This window comes from Lissotriton helveticus, chromosome 9 (assembly GCF_964261635.1).
Source record: "Lissotriton helveticus chromosome 9, aLisHel1.1, whole genome shotgun sequence".
NCBI lineage: Eukaryota > Metazoa > Chordata > Amphibia > Caudata > Salamandridae > Lissotriton > Lissotriton helveticus.
The window spans coordinates 926,459,449-926,481,387 of record NC_136070.1 but is presented as its reverse complement, the minus strand read 5'-3'; the positions used below and the strand labels follow the sequence as shown (position 1 = coordinate 926,481,387).

The window sequence follows — 21,939 nt, the reverse complement described above, 5'->3', positions numbered from 1 at the left end:
GCATCCATCCCTTATTAGTCAGCACCACAGGCACGCTACTCATCAAATCACAATGCAACCTTCCTTAGTACGGGATTGAGACATCCCTTCCCTTCCTTTTCATTACTTACCTCACCTCTGCCCCACTCTCTTCCTTTCATGTTCCCTATCTTTCTCGTTCACTAATTCCTTCGGATCTCTCACAAAGTCCTTTTATTTTCTTCCTTGCTTACACCTCCTCTCTTCCTTCCCTTCTTACAACCCTTTGTCTCTTATACTATCTCTTCCACTCTTGCCTCCTTCCCTCAAACCAACCCTAAACTCCTACCTTTTTACTCTCTTCCACCCTTCATCCCTATATCCTTCCTTCAAACCCACCCTTTCTTCATTATAACATTCTGTTTACTGTGACACACAACACCACACAATTCCACACCACACAGTTCACCAGCACACAATCCAAAACCACCAAGTAGAATTACACTGCACATAATACAACTAAGCACAACTTAATTCATCTCCACATAATAACACCCTTCTCACTACCACATAAATACACCTCACAGAAAACCAATCTATACCACATAGCAACAATCCACGTAAATACACTCCACACCATGCCACATAATTCCAATCAGCATAATTTCATTTGGTGCCACAAAGTTCCATGCTACACAAATCAACTCAATACATTTCCATTCCACACCACATATTTCAATAAGAAGCTACATAATACAAAACACAATTACATAACACACCACAAAATTCAACAGCACACCACATTAAACTCCAAAACATAACATACTACAACACAAAATATCATACCACACATTTACTCTTCATAACGCACAATCTCACGCCACATAATTCCAATAAACCACATACTTACTATCCACATAATACCACTGCTCACCATGCTACATAATTCCACTGCACACCACATACATCCACTCCAAAACACATACGTAAAAAGCATTTACATTCACAACGCCAATAGCTCTAACTCTGGCAAATGCGAGACTTATTGCATTGCCAATGCTTGTTTATCTTCTTCGGAGGGCCGGACCACGCTGTACCAAGCATTCTCCGTGCCCTCCTCGCACTTCACTTGCAACCTAATCAGGCTCTGCTCGAAGCCTCCTCCTGTTGTCCATGTTGGCTTCACTTCACCCCCCCCCCACCCCGTGCTGTCAGTGTTGAACATATCGTAAGACAGCCCCACTGCTCCTGCTATCTGACTTCCAGTTACCCCGTAAAATACACTAGGTGCATTGTACAGGATTGGAGAAGAGTGATACCAGCACCACTGTGGGTAAGCGTGTGCCAGCCAGCACAGGGCTCTGTGCCCTGCCCAGTAGCGTAGAGCACCACTTGAACCCCGTTGGTCCCTTGGCATGGAGTTAGGAGAGAAGTGGTGTGGGCTGAGCAGATTTGCGGGCATAGGTGGCATGCGCAGACGTGGGGGCTAGTTCACAGACAGACAGCGGGAGAGGCGCAAGCATTGTAAAATCATGTAACTTCTTCGAAATTCACATTAGAATGAAAAGGCGTGTAGTTTATTTTTGGACCGCAGTGTTTTCTGGCTTAGGGATTTATTGTTGGCCTACTCGTGTAGCTTTTTTATAAAAACTGGAGCTTCGACCTGCATCACAGATACACATGATCGTCCAGCCACCCATGAAAGTGCCATGAGATGAATTCAATGAAACGAAAAAGAAAGCTATAATTTTAATGTATGATACAACTCGTGTCCCGCACCTGCCACTATTTTTTTTTAATATAATCAGGCAATTATCACAGTAAAGTAAAATGTACTTACAAACAGCAATACGCTTCATTAGCAGCAGTGGGACTGCTAGAGTTTTGTGTAAGCAGAGGTATTTTAAAAGCAGAGTAGATGCAAAATTTGAGCCCTTGAAGAGAGGTGAGTGCAGGTCACGTCAGCCCTGGGGAAATTATAGTGAAGTCCATATATTTCCTTTCAGCTGTCACCGACCAGGGGCAGCTTCGCAAAACCGTTTATCATTAGTAGGTTGTCTTACTTGGAAATTCAGTAGTTAGCCGCTCTTAGTCTCCTTTATGTTGGGTTCTATATGAAAAGTTTCGATGAGAGCTTGCTGCTGGGGTTATGTCAGCATTCTATGGCCATGAAGAGGTGCGGAAGCTGTGTATACCAAGGCTTAGTAGCATCCCTCCCCAACGCACCATAAGCAGTAGAAAAGAAAAGGGTTCAAAACTGGTTACACTCCACAACTACACATAGACCTAATGAGGAAAACGAAGGCTCTATATTGTTCTGTAGCAGGTTTTTCACATTGTACTTGACTATTTCTGACGTTACCATAATTCAACGTGTGAATTATTGCAACTTGTGGACTAGTACTCTAGAAATAAACTTCAGCATTAAATCAAACAAGTAATCCTGGAGTAATAATGGATTGTTTGTAAGTTAAATGGAAAAAATCCCCAAGACCTGGAAAAATTAATGTGCTCTTTATTAAAAGCTATAGTCGGTCTGTGGTAGACTTTAGGGACAAAATAGAGTAAATGGAAAACTGTGCTCATTCAAGCTAAGAATGCAGAGTGTGAGTCGGGGTACCGACGCATAAGAACATCTACACGCTTAGTAAAATCCCTCTGTCCGATTACTTTCAGAAATGTCAACTGTACATGGCACAGCACCTGCTTTCCTTGCCCCCTCACTTCTCTCTCTGCCTAACAGTTATGTCTGCATACTTTGCACCCACAACACATTATGCCCACCCGGCTGTCTACCACTGCATATCTCTCTGCGATATGAAGTTGTAGTTGGGAACTTGCTAGGACAGAGGATTCAAAGCCCCTTTCTAGGCAAGAGCTATTTCAAGAACTTTTCAATTAAATAGTGATCAAACTGTTCCGTAACAGGCGCAAAATGACTGATCCAGGAGTAATGTTTTAGGTCGAGCCTTCGGTGTGTATGGCCGTTTACTAGTGGCATTTGAAGTAACAACAGATGTTGTAGCACCAAGGACAATGTGCTGCATGGTTAAATACAAAAGCGAGACCTATTGGCGATGCAAATGCTTGTTCGGTTTAATTTTGCTCGCTGCACTGCTTTGGGTAAGGAAGATCGTAAATGAAACTCTCGTGCGACAACCATCTAATGAGATTGCAATACATGGTGAGAGAAAAAGGTCCGTGATCCAATACTGGGTCTTTTTAATTTAACTGAATTTGTGAATTCTCCATAGATTTGGGAATCCATGGAAGTATCCAAAATAGGATAGTCCAGATATCTTTAAAGTGTAACCTCTTCATGCCCACCCTGGAAAATTCTTTCAACGCTAATTTATCCAAAATTATTAACTGGATTTACGCCAAGCAGAGGCACTTCCTTGAGTAAAGTTCTACTTACATGCAAAGTATGGTCTAATTCCATTCAGCATTTTTTCTGTATTGAGGAGCAAAGAATGCCATGAGAGCTAAAATGGGAACTGTCACTTTTGGAATCCCTTCTCCCTACAGGTAAGAACAACAGTTATAGAAGTTGATCAACATTGAGCCAACGTTCACCTTTCTATTTAACTCCTTCAGCGCTTATGAAGAGCTCAGCTCGTCATTAGAGGCACAGTGGAGCTGAGCTCGTCAGAACTGCCGTGGAACGCCCATGCGGGGATAATTCCCCTCCTGTTCCATTGAGTGGGCGGAGTAATGACAAGCTCAGCTCATCATGAGCATAGCTCCAATGTGCCGACGAGCTGTGCTCGTCAGGAGTACCGCGGTGCCGTCCGCGGCCCCCCTCCCCCTGCACCACGGGGGAATTAGCCCCGTAGCGAAGGGGTTAAATGCCAACTAATAACAGGACTGAAACAGCACCCTGAACAAATGATGTGTAGCAAGATAGGCCTGCCAGAAATACACAACTTACACCACAGAAAGTAGCAGAGCAACAAAACAGTGCATTTTTATTAAAAGTTAGTGATAACACTGGAGGCGCTGATCAACTGTACCTTTGCATTGGGGCTCTCTGATGCCTTGTATGGATCACTTAACTCAAAAAGGAATTTAAAAAAAAACACCACAAATGTAACATGAACATCAAGGCTAGGAAATGTTTATCTCTACATGCATTCCTAATTTCCCACAACATACATGCTTATATATTTTAAATGTAGTCAAATGAACAAAACACAGAACTTGCAAAACAGTGGGCACCAGAAAATAAAAATTAGGTTCAGTTACATACAAAATGAATATCAGCTTTTGGATGCTATCATGGTTATATCAACACGTAGTAAAATCCCAGAAAATCTTCATATTGCTTCGTTTTTGGTAAATTCTTAATTTAGGGGTATTTTTGGGAAAGTCAACCTGAATCTCTCTTGAAACATGTTTTCATGCCTGTGTGAAATCATACAAACAAGAATAAATAAAATAGTTAACATACCATTTGAATATTTATCTAAAAATAAAATCAAAGGAAAGCAATGGGCAGATCTTGCCTTCCACAAAGCCTAAATAAAATTGTTGAAAAGAAGAAATGAAACAGTTCCTGGCCCAGTGTCCTTCCTAGACTGGAAAGGTAAACATTATTCATTGGGCTGTTCTTCAGGTAGTAGCGCAACGAATGCAGCAGGGAAGCAAATAAAAAGGTTTATTTTCTACATATGGGTAAAGAAGGCTCAATATTCCACTCTTCATCAGGTCAGTAAGAACTGAGAATTTTTTTTAACCTGCAGTGTAATACAGGAGCGTACTGGACTGATAGATCGTCGATCCAAAATGCTTGGACTTAACCCCTTCCGTGCTGCGAACGTTCAACGGACGTCGCGTGCACTACCTCGGCAGTGCTGCGCACGTCCGTTGAACGTCGCGGCCCCGTCCGCCTAATAGAACGTTCCGCACCAGCGCGGAACGTTCGAAGCAGCGGAGGGGTTAAGCTGGACATCTGTTGAGCAGATTCCTTCGTGGTCCATCACCCAACACAATGCACTGCTGGTCCTGGATTTTGAAGATGAAAAATGTTTCCTCAAGCTAATTTGCCCTCAATTTGCATGGCAGAAAGCGGCTTTCATGTTCTATATTCAAACCATTTGAACCCATGTCCTCATTGTGACTATACTGAGTGACACAGTGGTTGTCCTGCTTCAGTGTTTGATTGGATGGTTCTTCCATGCAGTCAGCATGGGATAGAAATGGACTGAGATACACAGGATGCCTGCCATTTTGTATCTAGATCAAAACACTTAGATTATGAGATCTTTCACCAGTCACACACAGCTTTCACACTAAGCAGTTTAACAGTATATGAACAAACTCTGGTGGTAACTCTAGACGCTGTGACCAAAGGATCTTTCAGCCGCCTTGTCCTGTATGCTAGACCGTGACAGGTGTAATGACATTTTGGGATTGTTGCTTCAGAGAATCCTCCAGTTGACTTTGTTCCCTGAAACCAAAATTGTCCACAAGAACCTTCCGAGGCCACGTTCCCAGACCTTTGGATACCAAAAGCTTGTAGAACTGTGCTTTGGCCAGCTGGTAATCCTCTGCCTTCATCTGCAATAAACCAAGAAAAATTTATCTGTTAAGATTGGCTCATCAATTACATTTGCATTATTCCATGCATTATGTGAGTAAATCTGTCAGAGTAGATGAGCTTTGTGGTGAACATAAGATACAATTGCCAGGATATAACTTTGTTGTGCTGTTTTAGAATGAATCATCAAGGTCTCTGCTTTGTAAACAGCTTAGTTTGTCATCCCGTCACTGTCCAGGATTGAGCTATAACAAGTTATATGCCCTGACGAAGGACCAATCTTCCATCGTTGCCATTCCACTAGTTCATCTAGCAGTTTCACAATCTACCAATACTTTGTGAGACCACTCTCTTATTCTCATCTTGTAAGAGATCAGGGTAACCCCCTTCTGCACCCAATCTGCTTTCTCACCTTTCCACTAATATAATCTTCTCTTCTATTTTAGGAGAGAATTTGATCTCTGAAGATACTATAAAAAACCACTTGGTGGTGTCAAAAGGGCACGACAATGCCTATAATTTTGTAAGTGTGTAATCAAATATAACAAACATTGATAAAGCCTCACATACACAAATCAATTCACACAATGAGGTAGATCACAAATGCACTAAACTATGGAGATGAATCAGTATACCTAACCTTTCTTGGACACAAAGGCCAACACTCTGCAGCGGCCCACACGCAAACCAGCATAAAAAATGTCTCTCATGCAGAGCTCAACTGTCACCAATACACACAGTCGACCCAACATGCAGTCCACCATACAGAAAGACAAAGAGACAAATACACATTTAATGTTATATTTGTAACTTATACAAAGTATACTACACACTGGTGTTGAAGAGCTAGGACATAGGGCGGGGCACTAGGCACTGCTGTTTTCACTAGTGACCGAGCCCCATGCAATACATCTGAGAAGAGAATTACCAGAGTCGGGGAATTGATGGATATCCCGGACATTGGCCTTCCCTAGAAGCAGCAGAGATTGCTTTACTTGGGTATTCAGACAGCAAATACATCTGGTGAACATTATACACACACACAATATGGACAGAGTTCTTCAGGGACTCAAGTTGTTAGTAATATTTCTGGAATCAACTGCTGGTGTCAATCATGGGCAGAATAGCAATGAGTAAGATGGTGTTTCTCCCTCGCTGCCTATATCTCCTTCAGAGCTCAATGTGCTTGATCTCAAGATTGGCCTACCAGGAACTGAATAACCTTTTGATTTCACAGGAGTAGGCTCAGCGAGGAGATATTGAAATTGGACAGGGATGAGGGAGTCCTGGGACTTCCAGACCTGCAAATTTAATATATTGTGGGGCTGTTGCAATATGCAACAACATGGTGCGATGTAAGGAAGTATTGGGAAAAGAGGTCGCTGGCAGGCACAGTGAAGTGAACTTCCAGTGCTCCCTACGTGAGGCACTCATGTGCCAGATAGATGCCCTTTTGTGTTTCTTATTTTTAGACAAGCTGCACAGCAGCATGGCTTAAAGAAAGAAAGAAAAAGCGCTATGGCGCGGTCAACGCTGGCCGCCTCATAACACTTTCCGCCCATGCTGCTATGTAACTTGTCTAATGAAAACATTTACAAAGCCAATCGATCTCACATAGGCAAAATCTATTAGCTTTGCCATCGCTCAAACTGGCTGGTGATAGTAGATACGATTTTTCTGGTGACCACTACATAAAAACAATGCCTAGTGAGATTAACACCAAAGCCTTAAAAGGGCCTGAAAATCAGGAATAGGTTTGCGGCTTTGGGAGTGCTGTTAGCTAAGACAAACAGTCATACACTGGCTTTGCTTTACGGTCCCCCAAAGTTTTAAACACGGATAGCTGACCAGACTGAGTAGGATATAGCAGAAGAGTGTCACCGGCAGATAGGTGAAAAAGCAGTGGGGGAATTTGGAAGTCTGGGAGGAAATGGCCACTCTGCTGACAGTAGATCCTGATAACCAACATTCACAATTAAGTGGCCACTCAGATAAATGGTCGGATGTGGAGATTAGCACATGGGTTGGGTTGGAGGAAGCAAAGAGGCCCAGAAATGGGAAGGATTGTTCATACTACACATAGGACGCCATTCCCCTTGTATGTAAGCATTGTTTCCTGCACTATTTTCTGGGGTTCCGTCCACCTCCCCGGGTTCCTTGTATGCCAAGGGTTTCCTACTCCAAGATATTTTGGAGAAGGGTGTCCAACAGTCTTTCGCCTCCGCCCCCATCCTGCAATCCCACACACCTTCTTACTCCTAATCTTAGGGAAGTATAATCTTTCCGTCACTCTGCACTAGATCTTTTGATAACATGAAAACAGCCATATTAGAGGTGTATGTATAAAGACCGCACCCCAACACAAGCCCTTTGCTGGACTTTCTGGATCTGCGGTCGGAAGACCGCCTTGCTTGACTCCCATCAAGGATCCTTGGAACCCAACATTCTAAAACTTACCACGCTGCTGAGAATATCAACCCTGGCTGTCTTGCTGTTGCAACCTCAGACCGGATCCCCTGCAAAGGAGGAGGACTACAACATTCACTAAAGGTGAGAACCATACATAGCACCGCGCTACACAGACGATTCAGGCTGGATAGAGTTGTTAACCATCCGGCTCCTCGCGACAAGAAACAGGACTCCAGAGAGACATGGATTTGTCCAAAGGTACAAGAGGTTGAGAAAATAAGACTTTGGAACAATTGCGATAACCAAGAACATCTCTTGGACTAAAGTCAATCAATCAAGCAAAGTACTTGTAGAGCGCACTACTTACCCGTGAGGGTCTCAAGGCGCTGAGGGGAGGGGGGTGCTGCAACTGCTCCAAGAGCCAGGTCTTGAGGAGTCTTCTGAATGAGAGTAGGTCTTGGGTCTGCCGTTATGTGGGTAGGAAGGGTGTTCCAGGTCTTGGCGGTGAGGTAGGAGAAGGATCTACCGCCGGAGGTCGTTCGTTGGATGCGGGGGACAGCAGCGAGGGCGAGGCTGGCGGAGTGGAGCTGGCGCCAGGGGGTGTAGAAGCGGAGCCTGCTGTTAAGGTAGGCTGGTCCAGCATTGTGGAGTGCTTTGTGTGTGGGTGAGGAGCTTGAAGGTGATCCTCTTGTCGACAGGGAGCCACTGTAGGTCTCTCAGGTGGGGGGTGATGTGGCTGCGGCGGGGGACGTCGACGATTAGTCGGGCGGAGGCGTTCTGGATGCGTTGCAGTCGTTGTAGGTGTTTGGCTGGGATTCCTGCGTAGAGTGCGTTGCTGCTGACGAGGGCCTGTGTCACCGTTCTTCTTGTTTCGGTCGAGATCCACCTGTAGATCCTGCGGAGCATGCAGAGGGTGTTGTAGCAGGAGGAGGAGACGGCGCTGACCTGCGTAGCCATGGAGAGGGAGGAGTCGAGGATGAATCCTAGGTTGCGTGCATGGTTGGTGGGTCTTGGTGCTGTTCCCAGTGTGATTGGCCACCAGGAGTCATCCCAGGCTCAGGGGGTGGGTCAAAGGAGGAGTACCTCCATCTTGTCAGAGTTCAGCTTCAGACGGTTGCTCCTCATCCAGTCGGCGACGGCCTTCATTCACTCGTGGAGGTTGGTTTTGGCGGTGTGTGGGTCCTTGGTGAGTGAGAGTATGAGCTTGGTGTCATCGGCGTAGGAGATGACGTTGAGGTCGTGTTGGCAGCCCACTTGTGTGAGGGGGGCCATGTAGATGTTGAACAGCGTCGGGCTGAGCCCTGGGGGACGCCGCAGATGATTTCGGTGGCTTCGGATCGGAAAGGTGAGAGGCGGACGCTCTGGGTTCTGCCGGAGAGGAAGGACGTGGCCCAGTCAAGGGCCTTCTCTTGGATTCCGGCTTCTAGGAGGCATGTCTTTAGAGTGCGATGGCAGACCGTGTCGAAGGCGGCCGACAGGTCCAGGAGGATGAGGGCTGATGTATTGCCGTTGTCTAGTTGGCGCCTGATGTCGTCTGTGGCAGCGATGAGGGCTGTCTCGGTGCTGTGGTTTCGTCTGAATCCGGACTGGGACGGGTCCAAGATGTTGTTGTCTTCCAGGTGGCGGGCCAATTGTCTGTTGACGATTTTCTCGATGAGCTTTGCCGGGAACGGGAGCAGGGAGATGGGCCCGAAGTTCTTGAGGTCCTTGGGGTCCGCCTTGGGCTTCTTGAGGAGGGTGTTGATTTCGGCATGCTTCCAGCTTTCCGGGAATGTCGCTGTTTCGAAGGAGATGTTGATGACTTTCCGTAGTTGGGGTGCGATGGCTGCGTCTGCTTTGTTGAATACGTGGTGTGGGCACGGGTCTGACGGAGATCCTGAGTGGATGGAGTTCATGGCATTGCGTGTCTCGTTGACGTTGGACCAGGAGGTCAGGCGGATGGCGCTGTTCACAGGGGAGGTGGAGTCTGGCGTGGTCAGGGCGGTTGTGGTGTTGAAGCGGTTGTGGATGTCAGCGGTGGAAGAAGATGGCTAGAGAGTCGCACAGTTCTTGTGAGGGCGGGATGTCGTTGGCGCTGGGGTTGAAGAGTTCCTTTACGATGCTGAAGAGCTCTTTGCTGTCGTGTGCGTTGTTATCCAAGCGGTCTTTGAAGGAGGATCTCTTGGCTAATCTGATGAGGTGGTGATGTCTGCGGGTGGCGTCCTTGTGGGCTGCGTGGTTGTCCGGTGTGCGTTCGTGGAGCCATATTTTCTCCAGTTTCCGGTATGCGCGTTTGGAGGTCTGGAGCTTGTTGGTGAACCAGATGGCTCTCTTGCTGGCTTGGCAGTTGGAGGGTTTCTTGAGCAGGGTGAGGGTGTTGGCGCAGTCGTCGATCCACTGTCTGAGGTTGCAGGCTGCGGCATCTGGGTTGGTGGGGTGGGTTCTGGTTGAGGGTGGTGATCAGCCGGTCTTCGGTGCCTTTGCTCCAGCAGCGGCAAGGCAGCTGTTGGGTGCGGTGGTGCATGGTTGGTTTCTTGAAGGTGAAATGAATGCAGCGGTGGTCGGTCCAGTGGAGTTCGGTGGTGTGGTCGAAGGCGACGTGGATGCCTGTGGAGAAGATGGGGTCCAGCGTGTGGCCGGCGGCGTGGGTGGGTGCGGTGACGAGTTGTTTGAGGCCGAGGTTGGCGAGGTTGTCGATCAGGGTGGCGGAGTTGGCGTCGTTGTTGTTCGAGGTGGAAGTTCAGGTCCCCGAGGAGGATGTAGTCCGTGGAGGCGAGTGCGAGGGTGCTGGGGAGGGAGTCGCTGAACTGAGCCCAGGGTCTGGGGGGTCTATAGATGAGTGTTCCTCTTTGGGTGGTGTTGTGGTTGGTGTGGATCCGGAAGTGCAGGTGTTCGGCGGTGTGGAGGGTGTCATCTGCGTGGGTGGCGACGTTGAGGATGGACTTGTGGACTATGGCTATTCAACCTCCCGTTCCGTTGGCGTGATCCCTGCGGGTGATCTTGTAGCCGTCCGAGATGGCTATGGCGATGTCAGGTGCCGAGGAGTCGTTCCACCAGGTCTTGGTCAGGAAGGCCACGTCTGGGGCGGAGGTGTCGAGCAGATCCCAGAGCTCGACGGCATGTTTGCGTGCGGAGCGGGTGTTGGAGTATGCAGCGGAGGTGGTTGGGTCCAGTCCTTGGAGGTTTGGTGGTTCTGTCGCAGGTGAAGCTGCAGGTGCGGCAATAGAAAGGTCCGTTTTGGGGTGGCCTGGAAGAAGGTGTGGTTTCGGCCGGCGTTGAGTGCGTGGAGGCTGCTGGCGTCGTAGTGGAGTCAGGTGTCGTGGCGTTTGCAGGGTCCAGGCGGGCTTGCCTTAGGCGCGCCAGTGGCGCAGCTGCCGCCATTTGAAGGGGAGCTGGGAGGGAGGAGCAGCTGGGAGGCAGGGGATAGCGAATGGGGGCGGGGCCGCTGGGGCAGCAGAGGCGGAAGGCGAGCAGTGGGCACGGGGGTGAGGGAAAAATCAGGGGCAGCGAGGGGGACAGAAGGCAAGAAAACAAGCACAATTAGGGGAGCAGAAGGCAAGAAAACAAGCACAATCAGGGAACAGAGGCAAGAAAAACGAGCACAATCAAGGGGCAGAGGCAGGAAAAACGATCACAATCGGGGAGCAGGCGCAAGAAAAACAAGCACAATTAGGGGAGCAGAAGGCAAGAAAACAAGCACAATCGGGAGCCGAAGGCAAGAAAAACAGGCACAAATCAGGGGCAGCGAGGGGGGAGCAGAAGGCAAGAAACTAGCACAATCAGGGAACAGGAGGCAAGAAAACTGGCACAGATAAGAATGCAGGCACAGGGGGGAGACAGGCAACGGTGGTCACAGACACCAGAAGACAGTATGGGCAGTACAGGGAAGACAGACAGACAGCGACAGTGATACAAACCTAAGGCCTACCACTGGCCACCAGGGATAAGGCGCTGGTGGTAGCCTGCGGGTGGAGGAGGGCCTCAACTTCTACAGCAGAGGTGGCAGGGTCAGGACACACAGGAGGAGCTGTGTGGTGGGGGAGCGACGTACCAGCAAGTTCAAGGGAAGTTTGGGAGACTGTTCCAGCGCACTGGTCCTTGCTTTGAGCTTATCACAGACAAGTGGTAGAGCTCTCCTATAACATTTGAGTCAGGTAAATTACATTCTGTGCCTGAGAAGGAAGGTTTTAAGAACAAGAGTAATTTTGGGGTAAACATTATTATAGATCTAATTTGGTGTGTTCCACTGCAGATTGTAAGAAAGGATCCGCATGGCGCTTCCAGAAGAAGGTGCTAAGAGACAAGCCGAGATCCTGAAAAACAGCGACAGAGACTGGACCAGGGTAACCTGAAGACTCATCACTCCAGTATCTCCTATCTGTTCCCAAACCCTTCCCTTCAGGAACTCCTGCCAGCTCACAGGGTGTATTCTCACGTAAAGAGGTGTTCTTGGGAGTAGTGGACAGCACCACATCGCCCATGTGGAACCCCTGGTTTTCAGTTGAGGGGCAAGGCTCACAAGAAGCACATGACATTCAACATCCCCTAAACTGTAAGGAGAACCTACAGTGCTTTGTAAGTATGATGGGCTGCGAATACAGACTGGAATTTAGTATTACTGTAATGCTGCGTTTTCATAGGTTATTGTCACGTTATTATAACGGTCAAATGGTAAATAAATGTTATTGGTTGCTTGTATAGCACTTTAGGCTGTTCAAAGGCCACATTAAAATGCTAGATATTAAAGTAGAGTAGAATTGAGGAAAAATGAAACCGTGGGGAAGGAGCTTTGTGAATGGAATTCTCTGTTCCGCATCAGTGGTAGTTAGAAGCATCTTTTGATGTCTGGTTGGCAAAAAGGAATTAGGAGATGAAAATATACTATAACAGAGGGAAGAAGGAGCAGAAAAGGGTCTATGGTTTAATTCAAGTTGTGATGGATAACAGTTTGCGGGATAGGGGCCTAATGCAGGTTTAGGAGACCGGGAGTGCCAGGTACCTCTGTTTGCCTTTGTTGTCTGCATTAAGTTCTGTCTTGTTTTGCACACACACCAAACAACACAGAGGGTCGGACAGCACAAAACAGGAAAAATGGAAAGAAAGTGCATTGCGAGGATGCTGGTTGTACACTTTTTGTATATTCTTTAGACCTTTTGTTGACAAAGTGAGGTAGAGGAGAGGTTGGTATCAATGCCTTATCAAGTATTGGCGTTGCCTTACAGGAGCCACTTCTTCTGGGTCATGGAATACTTCAGTCTCCAGGCCAAGTTAATGATTTCCCTTTCAAATGAACACCCTCTGACAACACTGACGTGCTCTGTGCATGCCCATAGCCCCGTTATCAATATATCATTTTGCAATCCAGCACTTTGATTTCTTTAATACTGACATATGACTCAATTAGGTTGTTAAGTAGCACACTCGAGACTCTAAATGTACAATTTAGACTGGTAGCAATAATTAGCATGACTGGAATGGTTGTGCAAAATGCCGGATATGTTGGCCGAAAATCCAAAAACGACGCACTTGTAATTGTTGGTCTGAAGAAGCCTGATGAATACCAAATATATGCTTGATTCCTTTTCATGTATGATGCTAAATTTGCAAAACTTAATAAAATAGGTTAGTAAAAAAATGACTCAATTAGGTATGTCAGTTGCTCCACTTACACAGCTTTGCACCAAGTTTACCATTTACTGTTCTCAAATATATTTGCTACCTGAAAAATATGAACATGACAATTCCTCTGAATGCACAGATTTGGTAAGCTCATCATAGAGTACATGGAGCAAATTAGTTAACTGATTTCGTATTCCTGCTTGTAAACAAACTAAATGAGTCTTGGCATTAAACGAGATGGAACAAAAACAAACGCTATACACATTCAAGTTCTTTTACTGTGCCATTTTGGTTGTCCTGCTTTCACACAAATGAATGTTTTTACAGTTGGCAACGAGAATAGCAACCGCTAAACCTTTTTTTTACCATGCTAAGCTATCTAAACCGGTTTATTGTTCTTGCTGGCAATTGCGTCCATGAAGTAAAACACAGCAATGTGAGGAAGGAGTGTACCAAAGTGAACCCATTTTTTATGTAAACAAAGGGTCTTGTACCATCAGCTGAAAGACATTGATATGGATCACCTTCCACACAGTAGCATAGGCAGGGCGAGGCTAGTGTGAGCAATTGAAATGGCCACTTTCACCTCTGCAGTCGTATTAAAGTACAGCAATAATCAGAACTCTGGGCCCGGTGCCGCTGCACCAATGTTAACTATGCCGCTGCTTCCACAACAAAGGCTAGACTCAATGTGTTCTGTGTACAAACGGTACCAGCACCAGAAGCTCACTATTGAAACTAAAATATTGTATTAGCACGTAAGACAGCAAACTCCATTCCAGTGTCGTTTCCCACGCCAGTCTCTCTGAACCAATCGCAAAGCAATTCAGCATACCAACCCCTTCTTGTACATTAACAATATTTTGTCATGCCTGGCACAAGCGCCATTACGTCAAATCTAGAAAAGACAGTGTATTGCCCTTCTAATTTCTGATTCATAACTACAGCAGGGTCTATGACCTTTATTAGAAAAAAACAGCAGGTGTTGCGTTTGCTCAATCGTGAGTTGCTCAACTCATTCATCTGGATTATAAAGTTTGAGCACAAGGCGACTGCATGCAGATCAGTTACTACAGTTCTCCACGGTGTGGCGTGAGCTACATTGTACACGAATCTACACACCAAGAGCATAAACGTGCTTTAATCGAATAAAATTACATGAATGTCATTCCACAAGACGAGCGTAAAGTTAGTATACAATTCAAACATGTTGAGTTTGCACAATATGCTGAAAACAAAGATATGAGCACTACATTTTTCCATCCATGCTTGGCTTATCATAATTTATGTACAATTTTTAGATGCACACCACCCAAGTTAAAATGTCACCTGTATAAGAATAAACCTACTGTTTTAATGGTGTAATATGGTGTGAGTTTTCCACCTTTGTGATGTAATGCATTCCCCTCTGTCCCATTGGCATTGCGTGTCACCCCATCCCCAACATTCTAATGTTTGGTTGCCTTGTGGTCCTTGTCCAGTTGCAAGAGCTGGCTCCCAGGTATCTGGCTATGTCTGGGGCTGTATAGTAATAAACTCACCCCAACCCTGAAGGTTCTCAGAGTCATCTCTACAAAGTGGCGATGAGCGGATCAACAGACCCCGATGCCGCACTGGATGTCATTTTCATCAGCCCTTCGGAGATGGGAGCGTGCTGTGAGGTGTGGGCAGTGTGCATTCCTGGAGTCCTGTCCGACTGCGTGTCTCAGCCTCATCACGCCTGCTTTGTTGGTTTGTGGATCCTGAGCGGTTTTAGCAGAGTTCATGCCCCAATTGTGAGCTGGCCATTGCTCCACAACTGATGTTTCCTCGCTGAGACCCAGCGTGAAGTGATGACATTGTGGTTGGTACGTCAGTGAAGCAATCTGCGTGCTACGTTCGTGTTGCTCAGGTGCATGACACACCGGCTTTGGGAAATATCGTAAACCTATGTTTGGTGGCCATCTTGGAAGGAATATTTACAGTGAGTGTGATTGTATCCGTGGCAACGCTCTACTCTGCAAGAAGCGTCACCGGAGATGACATTTAAGTAGTTATTTTCTCGGTGTTTTTGTTTGAGAAGGGAATGTCATATAGAACTGTAAACTGTTATAGGTCAGCGATTTCTGCTGGCCATTCTTTAAGTCATGATGTTCTTAATGGAAGAAGTCCTTTGGTTTGTAGAGTGAAGAAAGGGATTCGGATTAAGAGACCTCCGGAATCCAAGTGTAAATCTTTATGGGATGTCGACATGGTTCTGAAGTAGTGAGTTTGTCAAGTAATAAGTTCTTGGAGTCTAGGGAATTGTCCTGGAAGTTAGCTACCTTATTGTTTCCTATTTCTTTAAGGAGGGTTTCGGATGTCAAGGCTTTGGAGATTTCTCATAAGTTTTATCAACCTAATGGCGTGCTTTTTGAGTTATGTACGAGGGCTAAGCCCAGTTCAAGTTCTGTTCTTTATCCAGTTTTTGATGAATGTCCAAGTTTGTGTGTAGTTCACTGTTTAAGGAGTACGAAAGCAGAATGTTGGAGAAAAGGGGAGCAGGAGTAGATCAGGTTTTGATCTCTTATGTGAAACCGTACAAGGCTGTTTCTAGTGCGACTATTGCAGGGGGAGTTAAATGTTCCATGATGGAGGCTGGTGTTGATGTGTCTAAGTTCACAGCGCATTCTGGGCGTGGGGCTATGGCAAGTAAGGTGAGTATATTAGGTGGAAGACTAGGATATTATGAAAGCAGCGGAGTGGTCTTCTGTCTCTACGTTTAGGAGATTTTAAGTCAGTTGAACATGATTCAAAATGTGTTTTAGAAAGCTTTGAACATGCATAATGCTAGCCTCCTGTCTTGACATAGAATTTCAATTCAAATAGGTTTACTGATTATTGAATCAGGCTTTTATTAAAGACAAGAAGACTAGCATTATCCCACTCACCCCTCCCTTGGGTGTGGCATAATTCTTTGTCTTAATATGTTTAAGAATTATTTATTAGGAAATTAGTTTGGAGTTGTTTTGGTACAAGTATTATGAGGATGTTTAAGCTTGCTAAATTTGTTTATATGTTTTGTTGTAGAGAATTAAAAAAGGTTAATTCAGAGTTTTTGGAGTGAAGAAGAGCTGGAAGAGGCAAACGAAAAGAGGAAGATGATGGTGGTCACAAGCTATTTATGGACTTGAAGCTTTTTTTCTTTGTAGATTGTGATGTTTTTTGATTCCATGAGCTTTTACTGGTGCTGCTCAGAAGTGGAAATAATAGAGGTGGTAGCGTTGGTGAAGAACGCTGAGTTGGCATGGAGATGTGCCAAAGCGGTTCTTGAAGAGTCAAATGAAATCAAACTGGTTAGTAAGTTTAGTTTAAAAGGAAGAAGGTGGTCGATAACAAAAGTAGCTATGAGGTCATGCAAGGGAAAAACGGTACTTGAGGAAAAGAAGGAACACTTGGAGGTCACCAAGTGACAAACAATGTAAAGGCTATCACTGTGGTTCTGGGGAGCATTTATTGTATTTAAAGTAGTGTCCAGCGAAGTTTAAAAAATGTGCACTTTGCAGAATGGTTGGGCATTATGCCAAATGTGTAGTAGAAAAAAATACTAATTCTAATAGAAAGGTACAGTGTGTGCAAGAAGATAACGAAAGAAACTGAGGTTTAGGAAGATTCAGATTCCTCTAATGTTAACTGTGTTTTGCATAGATTATGACATTTAGGATGCAAATCACATTAAGGTAAAAACAAAATGTATACGTGTGTAGTAAACATTGGTGGAGTGAAGTTGAAGGTGGTATTCGATTCTAGGTTTTACCATCGTAAGTGAAGACATTTGGAAACATCACTTTGTTGACAAACTGGGTGTTCATCTTCAGAAATCTAATGTTATTGCCAAATGCTATACAGGGGACAGTACGGACTTTGATGGATCCAGGAACCTTGAATTACCAATTTAAGGATAGGAAAGCAAATTGTAAGTAATTTGTGGCAAAGCATGGACCATCTGTTCTTGGCTGGAGTGATCAGGGTAAACTGGGAATTATTCTCAATCCTATTTGCACTGGTCCTATTTTATCTATTAACGAGATAGACAAAAATTGTACAGAATTGGTCAAAGAGTTCCCAGAAGTTTGTTCTGCCACAGTAGGGTTGTTGAATGATTTTGAACACAGGATTGAAATGAAACACGATGCTGTCCAATGTATCCACAAAGTCAGACAAAAATTGTACAGAATTGGTCAAAGAGTTCCCAGAAGTTTGTTCTGCCACAGTAGGGTTGTTGAATGATTTTGAACACAGGATTGAAATGAAACACGATGCTGTCCAATGTATCCACAAAGTCAGACAAAAATTGTACAGAATTGGTCAAAGAGTACCCAGAAGTTTGTTCTGCCACAGTAGGGTTGTTGAATGATTTTGAACACAGGATTGAAATGAAACACGATGCTGTCCAATGTATCCACAAAGTCAGACATTTGCCTATTTCCATCAAAAATGAAGTACACAGGGAATTACAAAAGTTGGTAACAGATGGCATCATTGAACAGATGGAATCTGCTGAATGGGTTTCCCCATTAGTAGTTGTTAAACGCCCCAATGGCAAGGTTAGGTTATGCATCGACCTTAAGGATCTCAACAAAAATATACTTACGGTTCAGTTTCCCCTATCTCACATCAATGAAATGTTTACTGTCACTGAAGATATGTGTTGGTTCTTGACAATTGATTTTAAATCAGCATACCACCAGGTACCTTTACACGCTGATAGTAAAAAATGCACGATGTTTATCACACTGTTTGGTTGCTTTCAGTTTACCAGGTTGCCTTTTGGATTGGCATCCGTGGCTGCCCTTTTTCCTAAAATAATGACTAATATTTTTGAATGGGTGGTCGGCGTAATGTTTTTCCAGGACGATAGCTTGGTCATGGGCAGCAATAAAAGAGAACAGGATGACAGACTTAAGCAAGACTTAGAAATCTTGAAACAAAAAGGATTAATGCTGGAATTTAAGTAGTGCAAGTTTGCACAGAAATATGATGTGTATCAAGCCCAGGCAAGTACTAGTTGATGCAATTGTTAATTAACCCTGCTCCACAGGAAAAGATGATGTCAGAGCATTTCTTGGACTTACTGAGTACTATTCAAAATTTATTTTAAAAAGTTATTGGAGAAAACTTACCATATTCGACAAATTTTTAAAAACAAATTAAGGTTTGAGTGGTCCATGGTTTGCCAGGAATCATTTGACATATAATAATAAATAATAATAATAGGTAGGCTTATAGAGCGCCTGGTTACGCGCCCCGGCGTGTCCCCGCGCTATGGTGAGATGGCTACAACAGGATCCAAAAGAAGGGGGGACGGACCAACTACTGGACATATAAGTAGGTTTTGAGTTTAGACCGGAACCTGGTCTCCGAGGGCTCAAGTCGCAGTTCAAACAGTAATTTGTTCCATTTAAACGCTGCCAGGTACCTAAACGATCTTCCCCCCCATGCGCGCTTTTTTTACCTTGGGAATTTTCACCAATCCCGAGCCCGCAGATCTTAAGGCACGGGACGGTTGATAGCGCGCTATCAAGCTCTGCAGCGGTTGTGGCGCCCTGCCATTCAAAATGCGATGGCAGGTACAGAGTGCCTTGAACTCCACTCTGCTCCTCACCGGTAGCCAGTGGAGAGTCTGAAGTGCCATTTTTGAAGACGCTCTCTTGGGTAGCCTCAGGATCAGGCGCGCCGCAGCATTCTGCAATACCTGAAGGCGACCAATGCTCTTCTCTGGTGCCCCCTGATACAGCAGATTCCCATAATCCAATCTAGCGGTCACCAATGCATGCACCAGTGTCTTGCGTGCTTCAGTTGGTAGAAGCTCCAGTACTTTCCTCAGAGTTTTCAAGACACCGAAGCAAACACCGACCACACGATTGATTTGGGATCCAAAGGTGAGACCTGCATCGAACCATACTCCCAGGTTCCTGGCAGGGCGTCGGTGCCGTCCCTAGGCAGGATGGCCACCACGCCGACCGGCCTCCCCCCACTATGAGCACCTCCGTCTTGCCGCCGTTCAGTTTCATATTGAAAAAAGAGATCTGCAATGCACCTTTTCTGAAAGGTTTTGATCCATCGGCCCAATTCATAGTAACAACAGGTACCAGCAATAAAGATTTAGTGGCCAGTTCTTTCACAACGTGACAATGAAAATAATGAGAGGGTGGTTGCTTTCACTTCATTTTCACTTACATCTGCTGAAGAGAAATAATTCAGTTATAGAGCGTGAAATGTTACCTTGTACATGGGCTCTGAATCATTTTCGTATGGATCTTTGGGGATCTCATGCACTTCTGCTTTCAGGTCATAAGCTCCTAACAAAAACATTGTCCACTGCTGGTCTCCGGAATGCTTCCCCTAGGCTTAGTAAGAGGTCTGTGAAGTTACTTGATTACACTTATGATGTGGAGTACTGGCCAGGGGTCAAGGATAGGGAGGCAGACTTCCTGAGCAGGTTACCTTTACCCCTAGAGGAAGTTGACGGACGGTTATAGGATGACGATGACAACGTTGCTTTGCTTTTCAGTTATGGGTTAGTGGGCATTACACTTTGAGTGGAAAGACCACTTGTCCTGAGATTGTGGGTTGCAGAGAATTTGTGAATTCGTTACTAATGTTTGACCCAAATAGAGCAATCTAAAAATGGAAAAACTTTTTTTTAGGGGGCGGGATCAGAAATGAGTTGTGCATCGAGGAAGGTTTACTTTTTACCAGTCAGTTTAAGGAAAAGAGTACTAAGATTATGCCACAAAGGACACTTTGACATTTCAAAAACTAAACAAAGGGTGAAGAGTAATTATTGGTGGCCTGGTATTGACAAACAAATTGAGTGATTAGTTAGAGTGTGTTGCATGTAATGATTCTGATAAGAGCCTTGAAATCTTCAAAGGTCCATTGATTCCCATTGAATGTCCAAGCAAGTCATGGGAGAAAGTTGGATTGGACATTGTTGGCCCAGTTGAACGTCAGGATTGAGTGTGTAAGTACATTTTAGTACTTTTTGATAATTTTTCCAAATGACCAGAAATCAGAATTGTGCATAATGCAGACTGTGTAAATATCATTTAATTTTTAGACAAGTTAATCAGGAGAGAAGGGCTACCCAAATGTGTTGTTACTGATAATGGCACACAATTTATGTTGTCATCTTTTAAGGAATTTATTAATCCCAATTGCATCAAGCATAATACTACATTGCTCTATAATCCTGAAGGAAATGGTCTTGTTGAGCACTTCAACAGAGAACTCAAGAGTTGTATCCATTTTATCAATGAATAGTAATATGAACTGGGAAGATGAGATTTGCAAATTAATTTGGGACTACAGAATTACTCCCAGCTTAATCAATCAATCAACAGAATTTGTATAGCGCGCTACTCACCCGTTAGGGTCTCAAGGCGCTGAGAGGGGGGTCGCTACTGCTCGAACAGCCAGGTCTTGAGTTGTTTCCTGAAGGAGAGATGGTCCAGGGTCAGCCGTAGGTGGGTGGGGAGGGAGTTCCTTCTTGGCTGCCAGGTAGGGGAAGGATCTTCCTCCGACGGTGGATTTGTGGATTTGTGGATTTGCGGATTCGTGGGACGGAGGCGAGGGGGAGGCTGGCGGAACGGAGCTGGCGGGTGGGTGTGTAGAATATGAGTCGGCTGTTGAGGTACTTCGGGTCCGTGTCGTGGAGAGCCTTGTGTGCGTGGGTGAGGAGTCTGAACGTGATCCTCTTGTTGACGGGGAGCCAGTGCAGGTCTTTCAGGTGGGCAGAGATGTGACTGTGGCGAGGGATGTCCAGGATGAGTCGTGCTGAGGCGTTCTGAATGCGCTGGAGTCTTTTCTGGAGTGCGGCTGTGGTTCCAGCGTAGAGGGTGTTCCCGTAGTCCAGACGGCTGGTGACGAGGGCCTGGGTGACCGTCTTCCTGGTTTCGGTGGGGATCCATCGGAAGATCTTTCGGGCAATAGTCCTTTCATTATGACACATGGTAGACAAGCCTAGTGTAAAGATTTGAGTTGGATGCCTGTTTCCAAACACGTTGAATGGTCCCCAGATTTAGTGGGGGGAAAAAACAGCATTAGCGCAAGAATGTTACAAAGAATGGTATGATAAAAAACATGGTGTTAAGCTTGTGCTCAACAAATGTGGCGACTGGGTCAAAGTTTGCTTGTGGGGGGGGGGGAAAAAGCAAAGGGGAGAGCAGATTCACCTGTCCTTTACGCATTTGTGAAATTTATCACAATGCAGTCAAACTAAGCGAAGGAAAAGTCTGGCACATGAGTAGATTAGCCAAATGTGTGGCCAAAGGAATGTCACGTGACAATGAACTCCAGGGTACGGATGACGGTAACAGTGATATTTGGTTAGACTTTGACTATGGTGAAAATAAGTTGCCCAAATTACACTGCAATACTGAAAATGTGAGATGTGAAAAGTGTAGATGTCAACT

General features: G+C 45.3%; 1 protein-coding gene across 5 annotated transcripts in view; it reads right to left on the bottom strand.

The window, feature by feature from the left end:
- Positions 1-3,900: 3,900 nt before the first annotated feature.
- The window catches only part of LOC144782015 (adenosine deaminase domain-containing protein 2-like), a 582,918-nt gene continuing 564,879 nt past the window's right edge, over positions 3,901-21,939 (bottom strand). For 4 of the 5 annotated variants that reach the window (XM_078661127.1, XM_078661128.1, XM_078661129.1 and 1 more), the window contains one exon: positions 3,901-5,517. In XM_078661127.1, the coding sequence (XP_078517253.1) occupies positions 5,338-5,517 (180 nt within the window). In that variant the 3' untranslated portion in view covers positions 3,901-5,337. The remainder of the gene's footprint in view (positions 5,518-21,939) is intronic. The other variant, XR_013601099.1, reaches the window with a different exon arrangement.